General features: G+C 39.6%; 1 protein-coding gene across 4 annotated transcripts in view; it reads left to right on the forward strand.

The window, feature by feature from the left end:
• Window positions 1-651: 651 nt before the first annotated feature.
• MYOM1 (myomesin 1) overlaps window positions 652-20784 on the forward strand; it is a 74796-nt gene continuing 54663 nt past the window's right edge. Inside the window, exons 1-4 of one of the 4 annotated variants that reach the window (XM_068395917.1) lie at window positions 652-790; window positions 4899-5387; window positions 14825-14920; window positions 19104-19314. In XM_068395917.1, coding sequence (XP_068252018.1) covers window positions 4960-5387; window positions 14825-14920; window positions 19104-19314 — 735 coding nt within the window. In that variant the 5' untranslated portion in view covers window positions 652-790; window positions 4899-4959. Of the gene's footprint in view, window positions 791-4898; window positions 5388-14775; window positions 14921-19103; window positions 19315-20784 lie in introns of those variants that run through there. The other 3 variants (XM_068395920.1, XM_068395919.1, XM_068395918.1) reach the window with 3 other exon arrangements.

Consider the following 20784-nt stretch of genomic DNA (forward strand, 5'->3'; position numbering starts at 1 on the left):
GAGGTAATAACGTTTAATTTAGAAACAAAAAGTTGGGTCTTAGAGCTTTATTGCTTATATATCTACTTAAATGTCTCATGTGGTCATGTTCTTAATTTAGTATTTTATCTTAAACAGGATAATAAAAATGTAACACCTTGTCAACAGGACCAAGAAGGTACATTTTTATTGAACTGTGACGCATTGTATGGCTTTACGGAGTTTTGCTGCTAACTACTTCTCTAGGTTGTCTGTAATTAAGCTGAAACATCTACATTACATGCACTGTGGTCTGGCATAAAAATAAAGAAAGAAACCACAAAATATTCATATTCTTGTACCATGGCAAAGGTTGATACAGAGACTGATCTTTCCTACTTTCTGGTTCATGACACAAAACATTTTTTTTTCTCCTAAATCTGATTTAACTAAGGAAAAAATCCTAGAAATAATTTTGAATTGGAATGCTGATTTTATACTGAATTTAGTGAAGATACTTAAAAGGGAGAGCTCTCAGTTTGAAGCTGCTGTCATCGTGTCTTTGCACAGAGATAGCACAGGGTATCAGTATCTGTCTCTGTCTCTCTCCCTCTTTGATGCTATATTTATCACTCCCCTGGCCATAAAAGGTCTGGACTGGGGCTCTGACATTTCACTGACTGCAGGCATTATTTTTATTCTGGACCTTGAAGTCCAGTCCTTACCCCTCGTCCTGAATACCTCTTTCTTTGCTGGCTTCATCGTTGCTGTATTTTTCTGCTATTCATCCACTTGAGAGCTATTCCATTTGCTGCTGTTCATTTGGGCCCTGGTGAGTGTTCCTTTATGACAGAAGATTTTATGTGTTCAGTTATTTTTAATCTGAATCTGTAATGCTGAGTTGTTAGTATGTCCTTTTATTCTTCTCAGCTCAGCAGTTATTTGAGGGACTTGTGAACACAAACTGAAGACATCTAAGGGTTCAGCTGTGAAACAAGGCAAAATAGTGCAAGGGTTCACTTATTATCAACTCAGCTATCCTTGCTTATTGTCACAGTACTCTCAAATGAAGCATGGCTTACTGAGATACAGGAGGAATTTGTCATGTAACCTCCTTTGGGCTTAAAGAATGTGTAAATAATCTAAATATTTTCTAGTTGTGTAGCATGTCTTGTGATTTGTAAAGCCATTGACTGAGCTGAAGGAAATGATATAATTTTTTTTCCTGCTTACAAAAGTTTCAGTTTTTCATCTGTTAACTATTTTTCACTGATTGATAGAGTAGATCTTTAAAGAATTACACAGACTGGTAAACAGCACAAGAGGTAATGGCAATAAAATCACTTCCTTTAATGTGTAGCTATGACCTATGAACAAATACAGAACTGTTTGTCTGCTCAGTAGTCATTTTGAAAATTCAGTTCAACAGCTGCTAACATATAGCTCCAAACCTGCGTATCATCTAACTGTGGCCGCTAATATTTTTAGGCCAAGCTCTGCAGTTATAAAATCCTACACGGATCTTGAGAGGGAGTGTTGTCCTCACACTAAAGGGGGCTGATTAGTGGACATAAACTAAGTAGGTGCAGCTAGCATGGTTTTTATAAAACTTAAGGGATGGGAGTCAATCCGATAATTAGACAGTGCTCCAAATAGGGGCAAAATCCTTACAAGGTTCAGAGTTTCGTGTCATCTCCAGTAGCATCAGACTAGTGTAACTAACCTATCCTGACCTGTGAGCAACTCTTGACGTTTCAGAGGAGATATAAAACACAACTCATAGCGTGACAAAATACCTATAAAAGGAGTTTCCTCATAACTGACGTGGGTCAGAGTTGGCCTTTGATTTGAACCAGGAGCTGCTTCCTGCCCAGCTCCTGCCTTACTGCCTTAGTTCTTACGCCTATCATAGGCTCCTCCTCTTACTCCTGAGGACAGTGATGTCCAGACCTTTTATGTTTGGAAGAAAAAGGTTGCCTTTGTACATTTTTAAACACCCTGACTTTAAGTCTGCTACTTGTTTCTTTTGCTCTGATAAGATGTAAATGAAACACCTCATTTAACTTCTCCTTAACGGGCAACACATGCAGTGCTTTATACTTTTGGATCACCTTCTTTACTTTGAAGCCTAGAAGGTTGTGGGAATCCCTGAGCGACAGGACTGAATGGCTGTTAGCGTTGTGGCTGTTGTATCTGTGACAAAGCTAGCCAACGCTGCACATGAAGCTGGTGAAGACGAAGGGAGACAACTGTAGCACTCTACAGAAGGAAAACAGGATATTCTCATGTTCTTTCCCTTTCAGTGTGCAAAACAAGAGTCATCTGTATGCCTTAACTTTGGTCAGCAGAAATCACAATGGCTTGCAAACCCTAACCCTAGCTCTGTGGAACTGAGAGAGAAAGCAGTGGAAAAAAAATGGAGAAGAAATCTTCTGAAACTAGGGAAATCAAGAGGAACTACTTGCTACGGGAAGCCAACAAAGTGAAATAAATAACACAAAATATTGATAGGTATTAGAAACAAGGATACCAGACAGAACAGTTGCATTCTTTAGACTTCCATGAAAAAATAGCCAGCAGGAGAAATAAGGGAATTAAAAAGGAACAACAGTTTTTGCCGTAGAGAACAAAAGAGTAACGCTCTTTGCCATTCCTCTCACTTCCTCAGGCAAAAATAAAGTAAATGGATAAACTGGTCTCCTTGAAGTCATAGTTTCACTGTGGTCAGGATATCAGCAATTTCTTGTACATGCTTAAAGACTTCTGAATGACCTTCTTACTTTCTTGTTGACTTTCTGCAAACAAGTGATCTGTTCTGTTATCACACAAAGAGCAGTTACCTTCAGAGAGCCCTGAGTAAGTTGAAATGTTGGGGTTTTTTTTTCATAATTTGCCTTAGTCTGGGTAACTGTGTGAGCGGTTACCAAAGAGAATAGTTTGCAATTTGTTGACTTGCTCTCAGAATAAAATACTAAAGAAAAAGCCAAGAACTGAAATCTAGGCAGCATAAAGACCACGGAAAAAAAATTCTCAATTTTCATGAAATCGAGATTACACTCCAGCTCTGTAAGTGCATTTTATATCAGAACATCAGATAAGTTGTTTCATTAACAAGAACAAAACCAGAGGCAGAATGAGTCTCTTATTGTTGTGAATGATATAAAAAAAACCCCAATAATGAACACCTCCCCCCATTGTTTTGAGATCTTTAAGTTCTTCTGAACATTCCCCCATTGTAGCTCATTTCTATTCATAAGCATGCACCTCTTCAGGGACAATCCTAGCCATGTTGTAAGCCTAATCACCAGTGATAAGCGAAAGGTTATCACCGGGATTAGTAGAGGCAAGTTTGCATGTCAGAGAAGAAAATATCAGTTTTAATAACAGCGAAATAAAGCAACAGCAAAATAAAGACTGAATTGCCAGCTGAAAAAAAAAAAACAAGGGAAATTCTTTCTGTACTCAACCCTCATCCCATTTTGAGAGGGGAACTACCTCTCACCTGATCAAATTTCCTACTCTGAACGACTGCAAGACTATTGATGACTGTGCAAAGTAAAACTTAGATGGGGGTATTGTCTGGAGGAAGTTTCTTAATGATCTTGAACATGACATTCTAGGTTAATAAAAAAAGGGTCATTCGTACTGCAGAGCATGATATTATTTTAGTCATTGCATACAGACTATATCCCTGATTAGACTGTAGAAGTATGATAAGCCATTTTAAATGGATCTCTGGTATCACATACAAAATAATCAATGTAATGCATGTTTACAGAAAAAAAGTGTCATCCTTCTCAATCTTAATGTTTTTAATTCACTGTTAAAATATTAAACAGGATATTAAATTCAACCTGAAAATTTTATTACAAAAATGAATGAAACGTTCATATATTTTAATTTCAGCTTACAAAGTACTGAATAGCCTTGTTGGAATTGCTCATGTTAATGCCTTTTAAAATAATTTATTACTTTATTATCTCTTTTGTAATTCGACAAAACAATTTACACTATCTCTGAAGAAGCTGAACACATAACATTTCATTAGTTGGCAGTAATGAGTGGAGAAGTTGAGCATGTAAAGCTTCAATGGTTTGCAGTAACAGGGAGGCCAACTACAAATGGACATACACAATAGTGCAAGATTCTGCTCCTGATGAATAACGTATTAGCATCTTGAAACTTAAATGTGAACATATCTTAAATTCTAAAAAGCATCATAAAAAGATAACTTTTAGAGAGTGATCGTCCCTCTCTACTCGGCACTGGTGAGGCCGCATCTTGAGTACTGTGTTCAGTTCTGGGCCCCGCACTTCAAGAAAGATGTTGAGGTGTTGGAGCGAGTCCAGAGGAGGGCGACCAAGCTGGTGAAGGGTCTGGAGGGTCTGACCTACGAGGAACAGCTGAGGGAGCTGGGGTTGTTTAGCCTGGAGAAGAGGAGGCTCAGAGGTGACCTTATTGCAGTCTACAACTACCTGAAGGAAGGTTGTAGTGGAGTGGGAGTCGGCCTCTTCTCCCGGGCAACTAGCAATAGGACAAGAGGGCACAGCCTCAAGCTTCGCCAGGGAAGATTCAGGTTGGACATCAGGAAGAATTTCTTTTCAGAAAGGGTTATTAGACATTGTAATGGGCTGCCCAGGGAGGTGGTGGAGTCACCATCTCTGGATGTGTTTAAGAAAAGACTGGACATGGCACTTAGTGCCATGGTCTAGTTGACAGGGTGGTGTCAGGGCAACGGTTGGACTCGATGATCCCTGAGGTCTCTTCCAACCTGGTTGATTCTGTGATTCTGTGATTCTGTGAACTCTGATTTAATTGTATTTGATTTTAGAGTTTTGAAGTTTTAAGTTCTGTGTTAGCTTTTATTTTCTGTATTATTTGTATACCTACTCAGGAGTTTCTTTGCCATTAGTCTTTATATTTGATGTGTTCTTTTTCAGGCACTGTCCTGTTATATTTACATTCAGAAACGTGCAGTAAAAACAAAATTAGAAGACACCCATGATGTCTTTACCTTTCTACCAAAGACACCATGAGCACTATGACCGTGCCTACCGCCATAAAGCACTGCAGTCCACCATAAGCCAGTACCAAAAGGAAACAAAGAGCAAATCTGCTGTCTATGCTCAAGGATCTACAGCTTACACTAGGGGCTCTGCAGCCTACTGCCATGCATCTGCAGCAGACTTCAGCCTTGACTCTTCAGCAGCATATAGTCACGGCTCTTCAGCCCATGACCTTGAGTCGGCAGCCTACAGCTATGGGTCTACAGCCTATGATCACTCTGCTGCACGAAGTAAAAGATCTGCTGCCTACAGTCTTGACTCTCAATCTCTCAGCAAGAGCTCAGCTGCCTACAGCCATGGATCTGAATCAATCAACAAGCTGGCTGCAGCCTACAGGCTGGGATCTGAAGCCTACAGTCTTGGGTAAGCAAATCTGTCTTTGAAACGATATTCTGAAACAAAAATGTCCAACCACCTCCCATTGAAATCAATGGCAAAACTCTCCTCTTTTTCCACAGAAATTGTCTCTGTAACTTGATGTTAATCTATTTTCCAAGCTTGGTGATTTCCTTTGGTTTTGGCAATGGGAAGGATGGTGGTCAGCTTAGTTTGTTGGACTAATTCATGGTTGGATTGGCACAAGAAGATCACTGGCAATGCTGATGTGTCTGAATAATGATGTATTTATGCTTCAAAGTGGTTAGGCCTGAGCCACCTCTAGTTCCAAGTTGTTTAGCCATATTAGCACAGTTGAAGTTAATATGCAGTGTTGAGACAGCTTTTGGTTTGAGGCTGGCTCTTATCTGGCCAGGTTGGAGCAGTAAAAGAACTTAACGGTTGTTCACGCAAGTTCGAGCTGACATGTCCATATATCATTAAACAACTCTTGTTTGGCCCAATGTTTTCACTTTTACGCTGAGTGATTCAAGAAATTGAAATTGTCAGACTGTATATCTGTTGAAGCATACTATTTCCAAAGTAGGAATACCTTGAAGTGTTCATCTTGCACTAGAAGAGCAGCTATGCTTAGCTGCCATGTTTTTTGTTTTATTAAGATAATAAATATTGCTCAAGTAATTACATTAGCAGAATATTTTATATATCATAGCCTCACATTATTTGTATGTATCTCAGAGATTTACAGAAATTAGGGGAGTGTTAAAGTAAGATTAGAGCAGTTGTTAGCAATAGAGGAAATTATCAACAGATTATAGCCCAAAATGTCTGCTCACTGTTATATTACTATAACATTTAAAGTATTATTAGCAGAACTGATCAAGACTTGTCCATCAGAAAATTTAAATTTTTGAAAACTGAATATCCTCCAAGAATTGTGGATAAAGATGGAATTTTGGCCAAAACCACTGGGTGAAACACTACCTGTACCACAGTAAACAATACCTTGTGATTACAGCCTTCACTTGGCTTTCAGGAATTCAGGGTCAAGTCTGTATTTGCCAGGGTCTGTTCAGGAATTTGAACCTCTGGCTGTTAGAGCCCAGATGAATGACTTGACTACTTGAGTGTCTTGAGCTGGGTGATATCCATTCTTTGCTGTTGAAACAATTTCACTTGTGCAAATAACTAACCACTGAATGGAGCAGTGAGAAGCTCATTTATAATCTGCTGATGGAGGGAAGCAAACTGGAGATGCTGGGACTGAGGGTTATGTTTCCAGAGAGAGATGGATAGGGGAAGATAATCCATTTTCTGCAGTGATGCAGCTGTGCCTATGCACTGTTGCTGAACCCTAACCCAAAGACTCCTTCTTCTCATAGAAAACATTCCCATAAGAAATGGGAACATTACTTGAAGTTGCAAAAAATGATAGTAACAAACCCCGATTCCGAGTCCCAGTTACAAACACTTCAGTGGCTCTGGTTTGTCAGATGAGTTTCTTCTGAAACCTGTACATTCTCACCAAGAACTTTAACGTCAGCAAAGTAATATTAAAGGAAATGGAATTGCTTAAAACGTTTCCAGGTTTCTTGAGGTTTTGTTTGAGATAATAGCTTTTGTTTTAAAATAGTATATTTGATGATACTTCCAAGCTTCTCTGTAGTACAAGAGTTGCCAACAGATACTATCCTGGTAATCAGAGATAAGAATGTCTCAGCTATAACTTATTTTTTTCTGTGATCCTGTCCTTGTGTTGGAGGTTTGAAAAACTCCATGCTGCTATGTGAGACTAGGACTCAGGAGATCAAAGCTACACAATTTAAATTTCTCTTGCACAAAACATGACAGAATACAGTTCTGAATTATAATCTCAGTATTTAACCTAATTTTATGGTTAATATGGCCTCTATGTTGGTATTTATCTGGTTTTTGAAGCCCCTTTTGGTGCAATTTACAAGAGGTAAAATAGAGCAAATAATGCGACTATATGGTTAAATATAGTGCCAATTTAAAGTAATTCTTTCCAAGTTTGTACTGTCTTCCACAGATAGCCCAAAACACTTCAAGGGATAATGTGGAGACAAAAAGTGTTACTAAAATAAATTGGGCAAATCAAAGACTTTCTCATTTTGTCCTTATGAAAGGAATGGTGTAGCAAAAAAAAGAAAAAAGAGTCTTCAAACACACTCAATTTTGAAAAAGTAGAAAGGGCCCTGAATTGAAATGCTACATCTAAATGACCTACAACAGTGGTGGTTGCTTGACACCTGAATGGACACACAAATCCAAATCCAGATAAAATTCTTCAGCTAAAAATTGATTTTATTGCATATCACTGGATTTTGACATCAAATATACATTTATGTATAATGGATATAGTTTTGTGGATAAACCCTATTAAGCCCAACAGGAAAAGTATACTGTTCAAATACGGAGCTTTTAGTCAGGTCACTTCTTAGTTTTATCTAAAGTAGCTTCTGCTAAACTTTACTATACTTGCAAAATTTAAGTCTCATCCTTTTCTGTAACCACCTTACAGAAGCGAGTGTTCATAAAGTGACAGTGTTGACATACAGTTAGTGCTATGTGAGGAATTTATCATGGGAAAACAGTGGAGGAGGACTAGGGACTCAGTAACCTGCAAGACCTTGACCTGAACCCAGTTCTCTGATGTTGAAGCTTCTCTCAAGTGGAAAACACACCCAGAGCATAGACACAGACACCTTGAAGGAGATCCAGCTTGCTTTTCATGAGGACAAAAAAGGCTCCCTTTGCAAGTGGGCAGTTCCTTCCCCACATTTCAAGTCATCTTCACACCACAACAGCTTGAAGAAGTAGAAGGAAAGAAATGAAAACTGGCAAAACCAAGAGCTTGAAGCTGTGCTGGCTACAGTTTGCCAAAGCTGCAAAACCCTGGGCTCCTAAAAGAAAGCGAGTCTCGCCGTGTAAATGTTGCCACCTCACACCTAGCCCTCTCTACCAGCTCGCAGGGCCACCTCTAGACAAACACTGCTTCTTTGACCTCCGCAGAACCAGGAGGAGAGAGGTGTGCTGCTTCCCCTGAGGAGCGGGCAGGGTCTGCACAGGCGAGGGGTGGCAGCTCTCTCACAAAAGCTGTTGTTGTGGCAACCCATCCTCTTCCCTGTCCCATCCTTGGGGGCTGCCATCATGGGCAGGTTGGCCCCTGTGGGAGAACCTTCTTCCCATGGCACTGCTCCATCCTCCATGTGCTTCTGAGGAGCTTTGAATCAGGTCTGCCAAAGTTACTTATAGCACTACAGGCCTGGCAACCGGGACTGCTGGATTAAACCCACTTATGTGTTTTTTTGGTAGCTCAGTCATTTGCCTTTGCTCAAACTTTTACTGCTTTTCCATGTGTTATTTTCCTGGCCAACAGCATCAGATAATCCCATTGTGTCACAGACCAGTTATCAGCCACCAAATGGGCCAGAGTCTTGCTTAGAGAGAAAACAGAAGTTATTGGTGTGGCTCAGTTATTTGCATATATTTTGCAGGTCAGGAGAAATAGCAAAGAAGACATGGCATAATTCAGGTGAACCAAGCAAACACAGGAGAGATGCCTTACTAACTTGCAATTAATTCGGCTGCCAGACAGTAAGAGCGAATGCTGTTCTGAGCAATATTGTAACCAGGATGGGGACAGGGCTGAGTAAGTAACACACTTTAAAAAACATGAGAAGACTGTGATCTTGAGATCCCTACTGGCACTTCTCATCCGTTGATTTATTATAGGTGAGGGTTAAGAAGGTGGCTTACAAACGTCATTGCCAAGCATGGAAATTGTTTTAATGAGACCTGCTAAGTGGAAACAATTCCCCTTTAAAAAAATCTGTTGTGGAAGCTGTTTAGGGGAACAGCGTGCTTATTGCCAGCAATATTGCCTGGTCCTGTGACAAATCTGTCAGCAACTTAAAATGCATATAGTCACCAGAGAGCACTTCTCACCTTTAGTGGCTGGCTTTAAAGAGCTCTCTTGGGAAAATATTTTGGTTTTGTTTTCTTTCCTGTAACTGGGTTTGCCAATCCACTTTCTCCTCTTTATGGTGAGTAAATTCAAACATTGCATATTAGGAAAGAAGCAGATGCTGGAAAGAGAGCCTGGAAAATGCCTCTTGCCTAATGATGCTCCTCCAGCAGGTACAGCGGGTACAGCTATTGTGTATACCAAATGCATCTCTGTCTGCTGGCAGAATAAAGTGAGAGAGAGAGACGTAACAAGGGCATGCTAAGGACAAGGTACATGATTTTCTAGAGATGTAAATGAGCTTTTACAGGTGCCTTTTCATGCAGAGGTGGATTTTCTAAGGAAAAGGGTGTTGTGGTCCATAGGTCACATTTCTACATCCACTGGGCGCAGGTTCTCTTTGCGCAGGGTGGGAATCCTGTCCCTTCAGGCACAGAAACAAGGGTGGTGCCAACATATTGGAGTACAATTACATCTGAGAATAAGACATCAAAACAAAACTTCTGTTTGGGAGTTTCAGAGGCCCTGGACAATGTTGTTGTATTTAGTTCACCTGTTGGGCTAAAGGGAAAAACTAGCAGTGTCTGTTTTTTACATCTCTACAGGACAATACCTGTGCCTTTAGCATTTACAGTCACCCAACTCCCAATTCAGTGACTCTACTGAGAAACTAAGAAAATGCTGGCGTTGATATTTTAACATGCTGAAAACCATCAAGAAATGAGGACACTAAGCTTGGGTCACCAACCTTGATAAGGCAGTACAGATAGTATCTGACCTAGAAAAAAAACATACATGCGCTAGCTGGGCATATCAAAGGAGGCTGAAAGCTGTTAAAAGGTCATGGTACTGTTCCTCCCTGTGAAACTAGAGAGCACTGATACCCTGCTCCTTCTCCTCCAGGGAGATTCTGTTCCACATATCAGGTAGAAGGTTAGAACATTTTAAAATAAAGGGCAAGATTTTAGAATCTTCAAGAAAGATTGCAGAAAAAATCTTTCTGCAAGATTCAAGAAAGCAGAATCCCTCTTTGGGCTACCTAAATAATGGTTGTAGGCAGGGTTTGGTTTTTGTGTTGCACAGGAAGAAATAATAATAACAAAAAAGGAAAACAGGGAAATAAACTTCATGATAGAAGTAGTGACCAATTTGTTTTCCCATGCAAAGATCTCCATTTGAATATGCATTTCTACTAGCCTCCATATAGCTCTGCCTGAACAAAAGCAAACAATAGGAGGATCTGGAAAGGAGAAAGATTTTCTACTGCTTAAAACTTATTCATCTCAGCTCTTGGTTTATGCAGTGCAATTCTAAAAAAAGATTTTGGAGTTACTCTGGATAGCTCTCTGAAAACACCAGCTGGATGCTCTGATGTGGTCATGAAGCAACAAGAAATTTCGGAACAGCTGTGAGGGAAAGTGAAAATAAAACAGAAAGTATGTTGTGTCAGTGTGTTAATCCAAGGTATACTCGTAGCTGAAATACTGGGCGCAGTTCTGATCATCTCATTTTAAAAAGTACAATCTGAAACTAGAAAAGGGTCAGAGATCAGCAAGGAGGGTAGTAGGAGGTGTGGAATACCTTATACCTAGAAAAGGTAGGACACTGGGGCTTTTACCTTGGGAAGGATGCAAATGTGGGCATTAATGTTAGTGTATAAAACAGTGAAATTGTGCAGAGAGTGAACAAGGAACAATTTTTCACTATTTCTCACGCAGAGCGGCATGTAAGCACAAAGAAGATTATAAAGTTGCAGATTAAAACAGGTTCAAAAGACAGTGCCATTTTCATATATAAATAAATGTTAAGCTTGCTGCTACAGCCGGGATGTAACCTCTGGCTCAGGATGTCCCTAGGCATTTGCTTGAAACCAAAAAGATCTATTGGGGGAAGTATTTCTCTACATGAGCTTTCTTTTTACCTGCTCTTGACCATTGCTGAAAAAGGAAACTGGACTAAAAGCACTAATGGCATTATTCAGTTAAACCCTTCTCACCGGGGCCCTGCTTGGTCCAGGTCAAGTTTTTGGAAGAGCAAATGACTGAAGGAAATTGGTCAGAGTGTTGTGGTAGCAATCTGAGAACAGCAGACAATTACAGGATCCACACAAATCCACTATTAAGCTCACAGTTATCATCGTGCTTTTGACAGCTGAGTGCTCCCTCTTCTGTACTACTATCAAGTGTTGAGACCCAACCCTTGCTCTTAGAAGACAGCACAATGACTCCTGCTGCAGCTGCACCTTCCAGAGAAAGAAGAAGAGAGGAAAAGGAATCTAGAAAGGTGTTTTTCTGGTCCTGAGCACACACATACAAGGGCCAACCAAAGGATGTAATAACATGAAGCATCCAGGAGTAGTAATCCAGAAAATAATCAGTTGGCTGCAGCAAAAGGTGCTTCGATTGAGACATGCAGTTTAGAATACTCAGAAGAGAGTGGGAATCAGCTGTGCATGTACGGTATTTTTATCCTATTCATCATTCATCTCAGTGAAAGTCCTAATTCCATTCCTGTTTCCCAGGCTCCATTGTGATGGAGATCCCTGGCTTTAATCTGAAGGATTTGAGGGATATTTTCATTAAAGCCAGCTGTAGAAACAGAAAAAATGAAAACAAGATATTCAGCTTCAAACACTTGTAGTGTTTGATAAAAAAACCCACACAACAAACAAACAGAGTCCAGAACAATTTATTCTTTCATTCTTTCATTTTCAAATAATTTTAGAGAGTTATAAGTGAAAGAAAGGAAAAAAAAATGTAGAAAAGACATCAACAAAAGACCTTGCAGAGGGTGATGGGAACTGCTATGTATGCTCCCTACACGGGTATCCTATGTACCCTACCTATGATCTGGACCTTAAATGAAAATTAAACTGACAGGACAGTCAAGTTCTCCTTTAGGAACAAAGAGCAAGTCTGGATTTAACCGTTCTGAAAATGCCTGAGCTGAAATTTTCACCACATTCATCTACTTTTATGAAAATAGAAACTTCTTGACATTTAAACTTAAGTTCAAATGATACAGTCATACTTCTCAATCTAGAAACAAGCAGGAATCAAGTGGCCTCCTAAAAGGCTCAGCCTAAAGCCCCCAGGAAATCCCATGTCAGTCAGAATCAAAATTCCAGGTTTGTCCCATTTTAAAATAGGACAGGAATAAAAGTCACCTGCTAAGTAAAGAACTGCATCTCCTTACAGACCATAGTTCATTTCTGAAAAATAACTAAAATACTTTGCCTTTGATGTTTCTCACCATTTATTTGACAACAAGTTCTCCCAATGTATTTGTGGTTGACTGTAGTGGTTGCACTGCATCGTTGCCCAACACAAGAGCAAGGCTATTGCATACCCTGTTTCACTCCATCTCTTCCTTTTTATTTTACTCTACCTGGGCTGTTTCCAAGTGTTTTCTATTGGGATTTCTGTCCCTAAAGCTGGATCCACCTCCCTTGGACTCCCTCCCTAGCTGCCTTGGGCATTGGCTGGCATCAGACTCTGGAACAGCGAGCCTCTCTCTCCCATAGACTTGGTCTGTGCCTTGCCTGACCCAGCGGTGCCTGCCATGGTAAAACTTCAGCCCCGGTCCTGCGGTGTGTGCCACAGCCCCTCTCTGGCTGTGCTTTTGTTTGCATGGAAACCAGGATACAGTGAGAGGAGAAAGGAAGGAGAACTGGTGCAAGTTCGTTATTACCCCCCGTACCAAGTGTTTCTTGGCTGTGGTGCTGTAGGCACCGTGATGGTGGCTACAAAGCGGGCAGCCAGGGAGCACAGAGGAGAGGGCTGACTCACTGCGGTGCTGGGCAAGCCAAATATAGTCGAGTCTGAGGAGATGGGGACTAAGCAGAAAGGAAGGGAAACTCTTACTGACAATGCTGGGAGTGGCAGGGCAAAGAGATGAGGGCTGGAAAGCAGATGTAGGAGGGTGTGTGAAGTTCAGGCAAGAAACTAGATGAAGAAGGAGAAGAGATGACAGTAAGAAGAGAGAGAGACAGTAATTAAGAGAGCTAGAGAATGGGAGACTGATTTAACAGGTGCTGGGGCAGGGAGAGAACTCAGCCTGAGCAAAGAGACGAGCACAAAGAAACGAAGGAAAGAAAGATGGAAGAATGAAAATGGACCCGTGTGATCTCACACACACGGTCTCAGATGGAGAGATTATTAACACATATTTTGGAAATTAAGCACTCTTCCTGGTATGACTTGTGCTGGTGGCACTTCTGGAGCCTGGTACTTTTGCAGGCCTGCAGCCTAAGAAAAACTTAGCCCAGGTATGTATCTGTAATCTTATATTATACACGTGTAACATTCTCGGGGGCCCAGTGCTAGCACAAGTTTTGATTATATATGTACAGCATGCTGCACAGAGACACCTGTGTAAACTACCCAGGGTATGGGAAGCAGGTTAGCCATGTTAGTGGTACGTGTCTGGGCTAAGGAGCCTTGCGGAGAAACCACGTGCCTTAATTCTGCTCCTGTATCTATGCACGTAAGCAGTAAGCTTACACTGTGTAGGCAAATGTCCAGACCAGAAGCAGACTCACACATTATTTCCCTTGGCGATGTTGAGACAGAGATGAATAGACACTTTGGGGATTTACAAAAGGCTGACAGCTAATTAGGATATTCCATAGATCTGGGAGTTAGAGATGTGTTGCCTTGGGAAAGGAGGACGGCGGTATTTGGAGCTTTGTTAACACAATTTGTAACCATGTTAAAAATGAACCCAAAACGACTGCTTCAAATATGCTTCACACTCGTCAGAATCCCTCCCAGGCTGGTGAGGAGGGGAAGCCTTCCCTTTGGTTTGCTCTTCTTTCTTTCCATTCATTCTCCATTTATCTGTGCTATGTTAAATGGTGTTACTTCACTCAGCTCTCTGCTTTCAATGGATTGAGGTGGTATAAGAGAGCAGTCGGAAAGGCAACACAGATTACTGAGCAATATGCTGCCCTACAATTTCTGTAGAGAGACTTAAATGCATTATTTGAATATATTTGCACACCAACATTTTGGTTGGGGACCAGACAATTTCAGGACTGTAAATTTTGGAAAAGTAAAAGTTGTTAAGTTCAGATACAATCTTCAGAATTACTCAGTGGTCTCAGTGACTTCAAGCATCTACCAAAACTGGGCATACAAACTCTCCAAGTCCCAAACCAAGAAGCTATTAAATGTGCATTGCTATCAGGTATGTTGTTTATTCTGTCTATTTAGATTTAATATCAAGGGGCATCAGTGTTATATTTGTAATGATGAGTTTGTCAAAATTGCATTTAGTTGTGTGTTTAAGAACTCTGAAGCAGTGGCTATTAAAAATTATAGTTTCTTGCTTATCAAACAAGAGCCAGCAAAAATTTTTAGTATTTTAATCTTATTTTGGAGTGTTTCTTAACAGCTTTTTTTTTTCTGAATTTAACAATATTATTTTATTTCGGACTGAAAGATTCCAATTTAATGATTGAAGATCAATCCTATAGGATGAGTCCCAAAGCAAAGAGAGCTAAACAGAATTTGGTATCTGAGAACAAAGAGAACGAAGCCATGGACTACTCAGTGCCCATATTCACAGGACGGTATGTTCATTTTGCTTCTGTTTGGTATCTTATTTCCAACATTTTATTAACAAATTATAAAATAACAAATCCAGTAATCTTTTTTTACACTCATGGATCTCAAGGTGATTGTTTGCACTACACATGAGTGATAAAAAGACAAAGAGAAGTCAACTGACTGGCAGAAAATCAGACATTGAGCATCCAGAGCCAAGACAAATTAACCTAGGTGTCTGGACTTTGTTTTGAACACGTCGCCAGGGCTTCTTTCTATGAAATTAAGATATAATTATAACCCTGCTTATTGAGAACTGGACAAGCACGTTGTCCACATTATTTAGCTTATTCTTTTCAGTTGAAGACTTGTTCTGTAATTCAGTGTCTCTTACCAAGCATTAAACATAGAAACAATGAATCAATGTGCTTATATTTTGTCCTGGTACAGGGAAAACCTGGAATGAAACCAAATACTTTCTCAAATCATCATAATGATTCATACTGATCTCACCTGTTGGTGGTATTTATTGCACGGTTACTACTGATGTAATACGTCTTACTGCAGCAGTGTTCTCAGTAAAGCTGAATGTGAACTTTATGTGGAAGCCAGAACCACCACGAGCAAGGAGGCTGCCCTGCCCTTTTTGGGGTATGGCACACTGATTTTACTAGGAGTCTCCGACAGCTTGAGCATAGTCGCTTGTTCAGATCAATACATACTGGGGTGTGCCACAGAAAACTGGTTCCTGATTGAAGGCCAGGAGAAAAATTTCTTGCCCACTTGCAGTTGAAGAGAAACCTTCCTTCAGCTTGTCTTTCTTCTGCAGCACAGCATTTTTCATGGGACATGTCCAAGCTGTTTCTGGGAGCCAGTGCTTTGCTGTCCTCTGCTTAATCAACGCCCAATGTCACTTCTGCTTTGTGTCCAAACTTGTGCTTTCCCGTGAAACTATGTTCCATCTTGTCAGTGGGAGATGTTATTGCTTTGACCTTCTGAGCATTTGTGATGAGACAAGCAGTTTTGCTTTTTATTAATTCCCTCCCACTATCCTGGAGTAATTTTTTTCTCACCCTTTGTACATTCCTGTGTCGGATTCACCGCTCTTTGATCCAACCAACATTCAGAAGCACACACTGTTGTGTTTTTAAATAATTTCTTCAGAGTTTCACTTCTGTGAAAGAAGTACATAAATATGCCTCACACAAAACTTGTGGTAATATATTTTCAAGGCTTCTCACTACCCTTGTGCTTCACCCAGTGTTTCTGCTTATGTAGCAGTAGATTTGCAGTTCACCATCATCTGTCTCCCATGCCTTCAAACACAAATATCCGCCCTTTTTATTGTGTCTAGAGTCTACAAAATTAAGATTTATGGTGTTGGTCAATAGCTGAAAATCCTGACTGATGACTGATGGCTATTACTCCTGGATGATTATCTTAGCTTTTTTACAGGCCCCCATGATCTTAACACATCACTTTAACATCTTAACAAATCTTAACAAATCATCTTTTTTTATTTTACTTTTTTTTTGTAAAATGAATACAGTAATATCTAACTCAGTGTGATGATGTGTAGCTTCATTTATTTGTGTCTGTGAAATATTTTGGGATCTTACATTAAAAGATACTGTTGGATTCTTACATCATTGTTACTATTCTTCTTCTTCTTATTGTTGTTGGTATCAATCTTACTTTTTGCACATGGGAACTCGGGAAGTTGTGTGTGCTTTTATGCCATTGAAATGACCCAAATATTTTTTTTTATTATTTACTTGAAAAATATTAAAACCTCATATGATGATTGTTAGGGTACCCAACTCAACATGGCATGAAATTGTTGGGGTATCTGTTTTAAGCTTTTTTTCTGTTGGCGTCATGTTCATGACCACATGCCAAGACTGCGGAAGTTGCATGCCACATTCCTGTCAGATATTTATTTTTGTTTGAAAGATAACAGCTGAACCATGTGTATGTTATATGTCATTCCCAAATTCGCCTGTGAAATTGATGTGTTGTTTCCCGTGGGCAGATAGCTTTTACGAGGAATAGTTATTTATAAAGGTCAGCTCTCTGTGGGTTCATTGGAGCTGTTGCCCATGCTGCTGGATGACCTTCAGCACCGTGTCACCATTTCCATTATTTGGTTCTATTTTGGAGCCCTCAGGTTCTGCTGTGAAAACCTCCCTTGCTCATATTATTCACTTCCCAACTGTTCTTCTTAAACACCTAGCCTAATCCTTGCAAGATAAAATTAAGGACATCCAGCCAGTATTCTAGGTAATAAAACACCCAGAACTTAATTTAATGCCATAGGTGCTAAAGGTACTGGATGTGGCTTGTGGAACTATTTGCAACCACTAATAAGCCTACACCAAAGGACTGCAGATGGCAGATACCCTTTAAATAATATTTTGTGTGTGCCATTTGGGGTTTGATCGTGTTGTTACTGTTTGAAAAATGTTTTCTACTGAAACCGCTGAGACTTGACTGCAGAATCAATTCTTAAATGGTACTGCGTGCTGTTTCTGACGCATTCATCATTTCAGGGAACGTGTTTGTCTTTGATCTGGGAAGATTATAACAGGAAGAAATTATTAGCAAATCTAAATATTTAATACTGTTGATCAAAAGCACCTGGGGACCACCACTGTAGATGACTAGGCTGAGTCCTATATTAGTCTGACGATATTCATCAGCTCCCAGAAGATGCTTTATACCTTGAAGACTGGGTCCATACTGTGAAGCTGCTGAGATCTTAACTACTGTAATTAAGGAGGAAATAATATCAGCTTGCCTTTGAAGAAAAATGCCACTGATTCAGTTAAACCAAATGTAGATAACTAAATTCATGCTCATTAAACTGAGTTTTCAAAATTGTCTTTAGAAATCTCTGCAATATCTCTGCAGCTTCAGATGATATTTGTGGGGAGAGCTGATGTGCCTAAGTGAAGGAAATCAACCATCCCACTGATACTTTTAAGGATCATCCTGTTAAAGCAGTCTGAAACACAGAAAGTTCAAAGCAGAGTTTGAACACGAGGGAAGTCAAAGCTCTATGCTGTTGTTTGTTAGTCTTTTGAGCAATTTTTATGCATAATGAAGTTTACAGTACTTTCCACTGCTTGTCTATCTTGCATCTCACTGAATTGACTTCATAGCCCAAAGACAGTTAATTATGGGCTTGAATCCAAATTTTCTTGAGTGTTGAGATGTGCTATCAAATACATATTAGCAATCTTAAAGAAAACAGAAAAAAATCATTCTTCCTAATCTTTTTGCTTTTTAGCAGTAGTAAGTGTTTTATGATAAAATATTGAGGCTGTGCTTGAGTGCATTCTGGAAATAAACAGAGGCTGCTTTCGCCATAGTGCTTGCATGATCGCACTTAACAAGAATTTAAACAGAACCTCTTTTCATTGTGCCATCTATTGTTACCCTAAAGTAACTAAACTCAGCAGAAGGATATTAATGCTTCTCCTTAAGTCAAGGAACTCTCATTGTACATGCACTACTATAGCAGCTATAATGTCCTGACACTGCCAAAAAAATATGGCTGCAATGGTGCTTCCAGATGTGCATATGGAAACAGGATTGGATCCCTTGAGAGTAACCGTTCTTTGCATCCCACTTCTGTAGAAAGCCTGAGGAGGATGCTTCAAGAAAATCCTTAATCATCTTGAAAACATTTGAAAGAAGAGTCACCGTACCAACATTACAGGATTGAATTTTATATTAATAGATAGACCTTTTGTGGTATACAGTAACGTGCTTTTTTTTATATAAATCACAAATGAGCACATTGTTATACAGCTACAATTATCTCCCGCCCCTTTGGTAGTGTTATTATGACTGCTGCAGCCGTAAGTCAATAACTGAAAATCTGTGCGTATGCCTTACACTAATCTTTATAGCAATGGAGATATAAAACCACAGCAGGATAATGGTTAAACTGAAAATGTGTAAGGTGTAGTTATACAGAGAGGCACTGTGACTTTAGTTATACAGAGGCCATGACTTTAGACAGTGAAATAGTCATTCTGCAGTACACTTCCATGTTTCTGCTTTAAATACATATAAGACCATAATAGCAGAAATGCCTTATGAAAGACTGTTGGCAGATGTAGTTGGCTAATATGACAGAAAGTATAAATAGAATATGTTCTCAGCATTTTCCAATGGGATTCTGCTTTTTAAAAATTCTTTCAGAGAAGTGAGTATCAGTGGGATCACAGACACAGAAGAAGAAAGAATTAAAGAAAGTGCTGCGTATGTTGCCAAGAGGAACCTTTTTGCCACAGGTGAAGGAGTTAGTGTGAGCAAGGTGGCCAAGTCAACTTCTGAAGAGGAACATCACGAAAAAAAATCAAGGAAAGTAGCGATCCGGGAGTCTGCTGAACGTGTGGCCCTGAAGAAAACGGTAAAAGTAGAAATGAACACCTAGGCTGTGAACAGTGTGGGTCTTTTTTGTTTAGTGTTTGTAATGTGCCTGACACAACAGGGCCCTGATTTACACCATTGGCAAATGCAATAATGGTAGTAAAACCCAAAGTATTTTCAATGGAAGTCTTTTCAATGACTTCAGGTTTTGTTATTGTGGTGTCAGGTGGATAAGAAAAGAGGTTCAGTGCCTGAGGTAGGCACCAGGATTGCTTCTGTTTTAATGGGAGAGAGGGAGGGAGAATGGGGCCGGGGAACGCTCTTTGGTCATGCCCACACCTAGTTAAATGGAACAGCATCTTTCACCTGAATGATGAGACAGTTACTGGCAGAGAAGAAAGGTGCCAATATATGTGTCTTGCCAATAAGGAGGTGATGGGGTGATTTCTGGATTTTTATGGTCTGGGAACAAGCCTGCCCAAAGTGTTTAGCCCAGAGTTTTAATCACAGGGTGTAAATTAGGGAGGGAATTGACAAAGACATCTGGAACAGGAATCTCTAATTGTGGGTAGCTTTGATATTATTGTGCAAATTTTTAAAAAATATCGCTCAGAGGATAGTTACAAATATGTTATGACCAGACTGGCAGAATATATCAAGTGCAAATATATTTCATTTAGCAAATTTATTAATATTCTGAGCAGAAGAATTGGTGATACACTTATAAAATATCCTCATGACATGAGGCTGGAAAGGGTGTAAACTTTTTGAAGGACAAGGTAAAAATTCAAAATTATCTCAAAATTTGAGAAACAGTGAAGGTGAAATTTGATAACAACCAATGAAAATTACTACACACAGAAGGAAAAGAACAGGTAAACAAGGAATGCCTGGCTAGGTAGAAGTGCTGGAGGATCTGGGAGTTATAACAGGTCACAAATTTAATATCAGTTGTTGTATAAAAACAAATGCCATTCTAGAGTGTATTAACAAAAGTATTGTCATTAAAATGCAGGGGGTAATTATTTAATTGTGTTGGACACTGTTGGACCTCTGATAATGAATAGCTACTGTTTTATGAATGTTGAGGACAAGTAGAACCTGACCAGAGATGAGAAACAACAATCGTAAGGACAATTGGTATTGTGCAGTTTATAAAAGACTGAGAGGATTATGAAAGCTGTCTTCTACTAATAACCTTAATACAGGGAACAGTAATTTTCCATATATGTGAAATAGCAGCAAATAAATAGTTTAGTTTGCAGAAAGCAAGATCTATAGTATATTAGGAATTTTTTTCCAGCTTTGTGGATAGCCAAGCAGTTGAAACTGTTACCCTAGGAGGATGAAAGATACCATCATCAGGAAAGGTCTGAGAGCAAGTCTGTCAGAGATGATCAAGGGGTACACGATTTTGCATTAGAGCAAAAGTATGGAAGGTATCTGAGTTTCAGACCTATTTCACCTTTCACTCTGTATTAAAAAAAATAATTAAATGTGGAAAATTATT

The sequence above is a fragment of the Nyctibius grandis genome, chromosome 3 (genome assembly GCF_013368605.1).
Source record: "Nyctibius grandis isolate bNycGra1 chromosome 3, bNycGra1.pri, whole genome shotgun sequence".
Classification (NCBI taxonomy): Eukaryota; Metazoa; Chordata; class Aves; order Nyctibiiformes; family Nyctibiidae; genus Nyctibius; species Nyctibius grandis.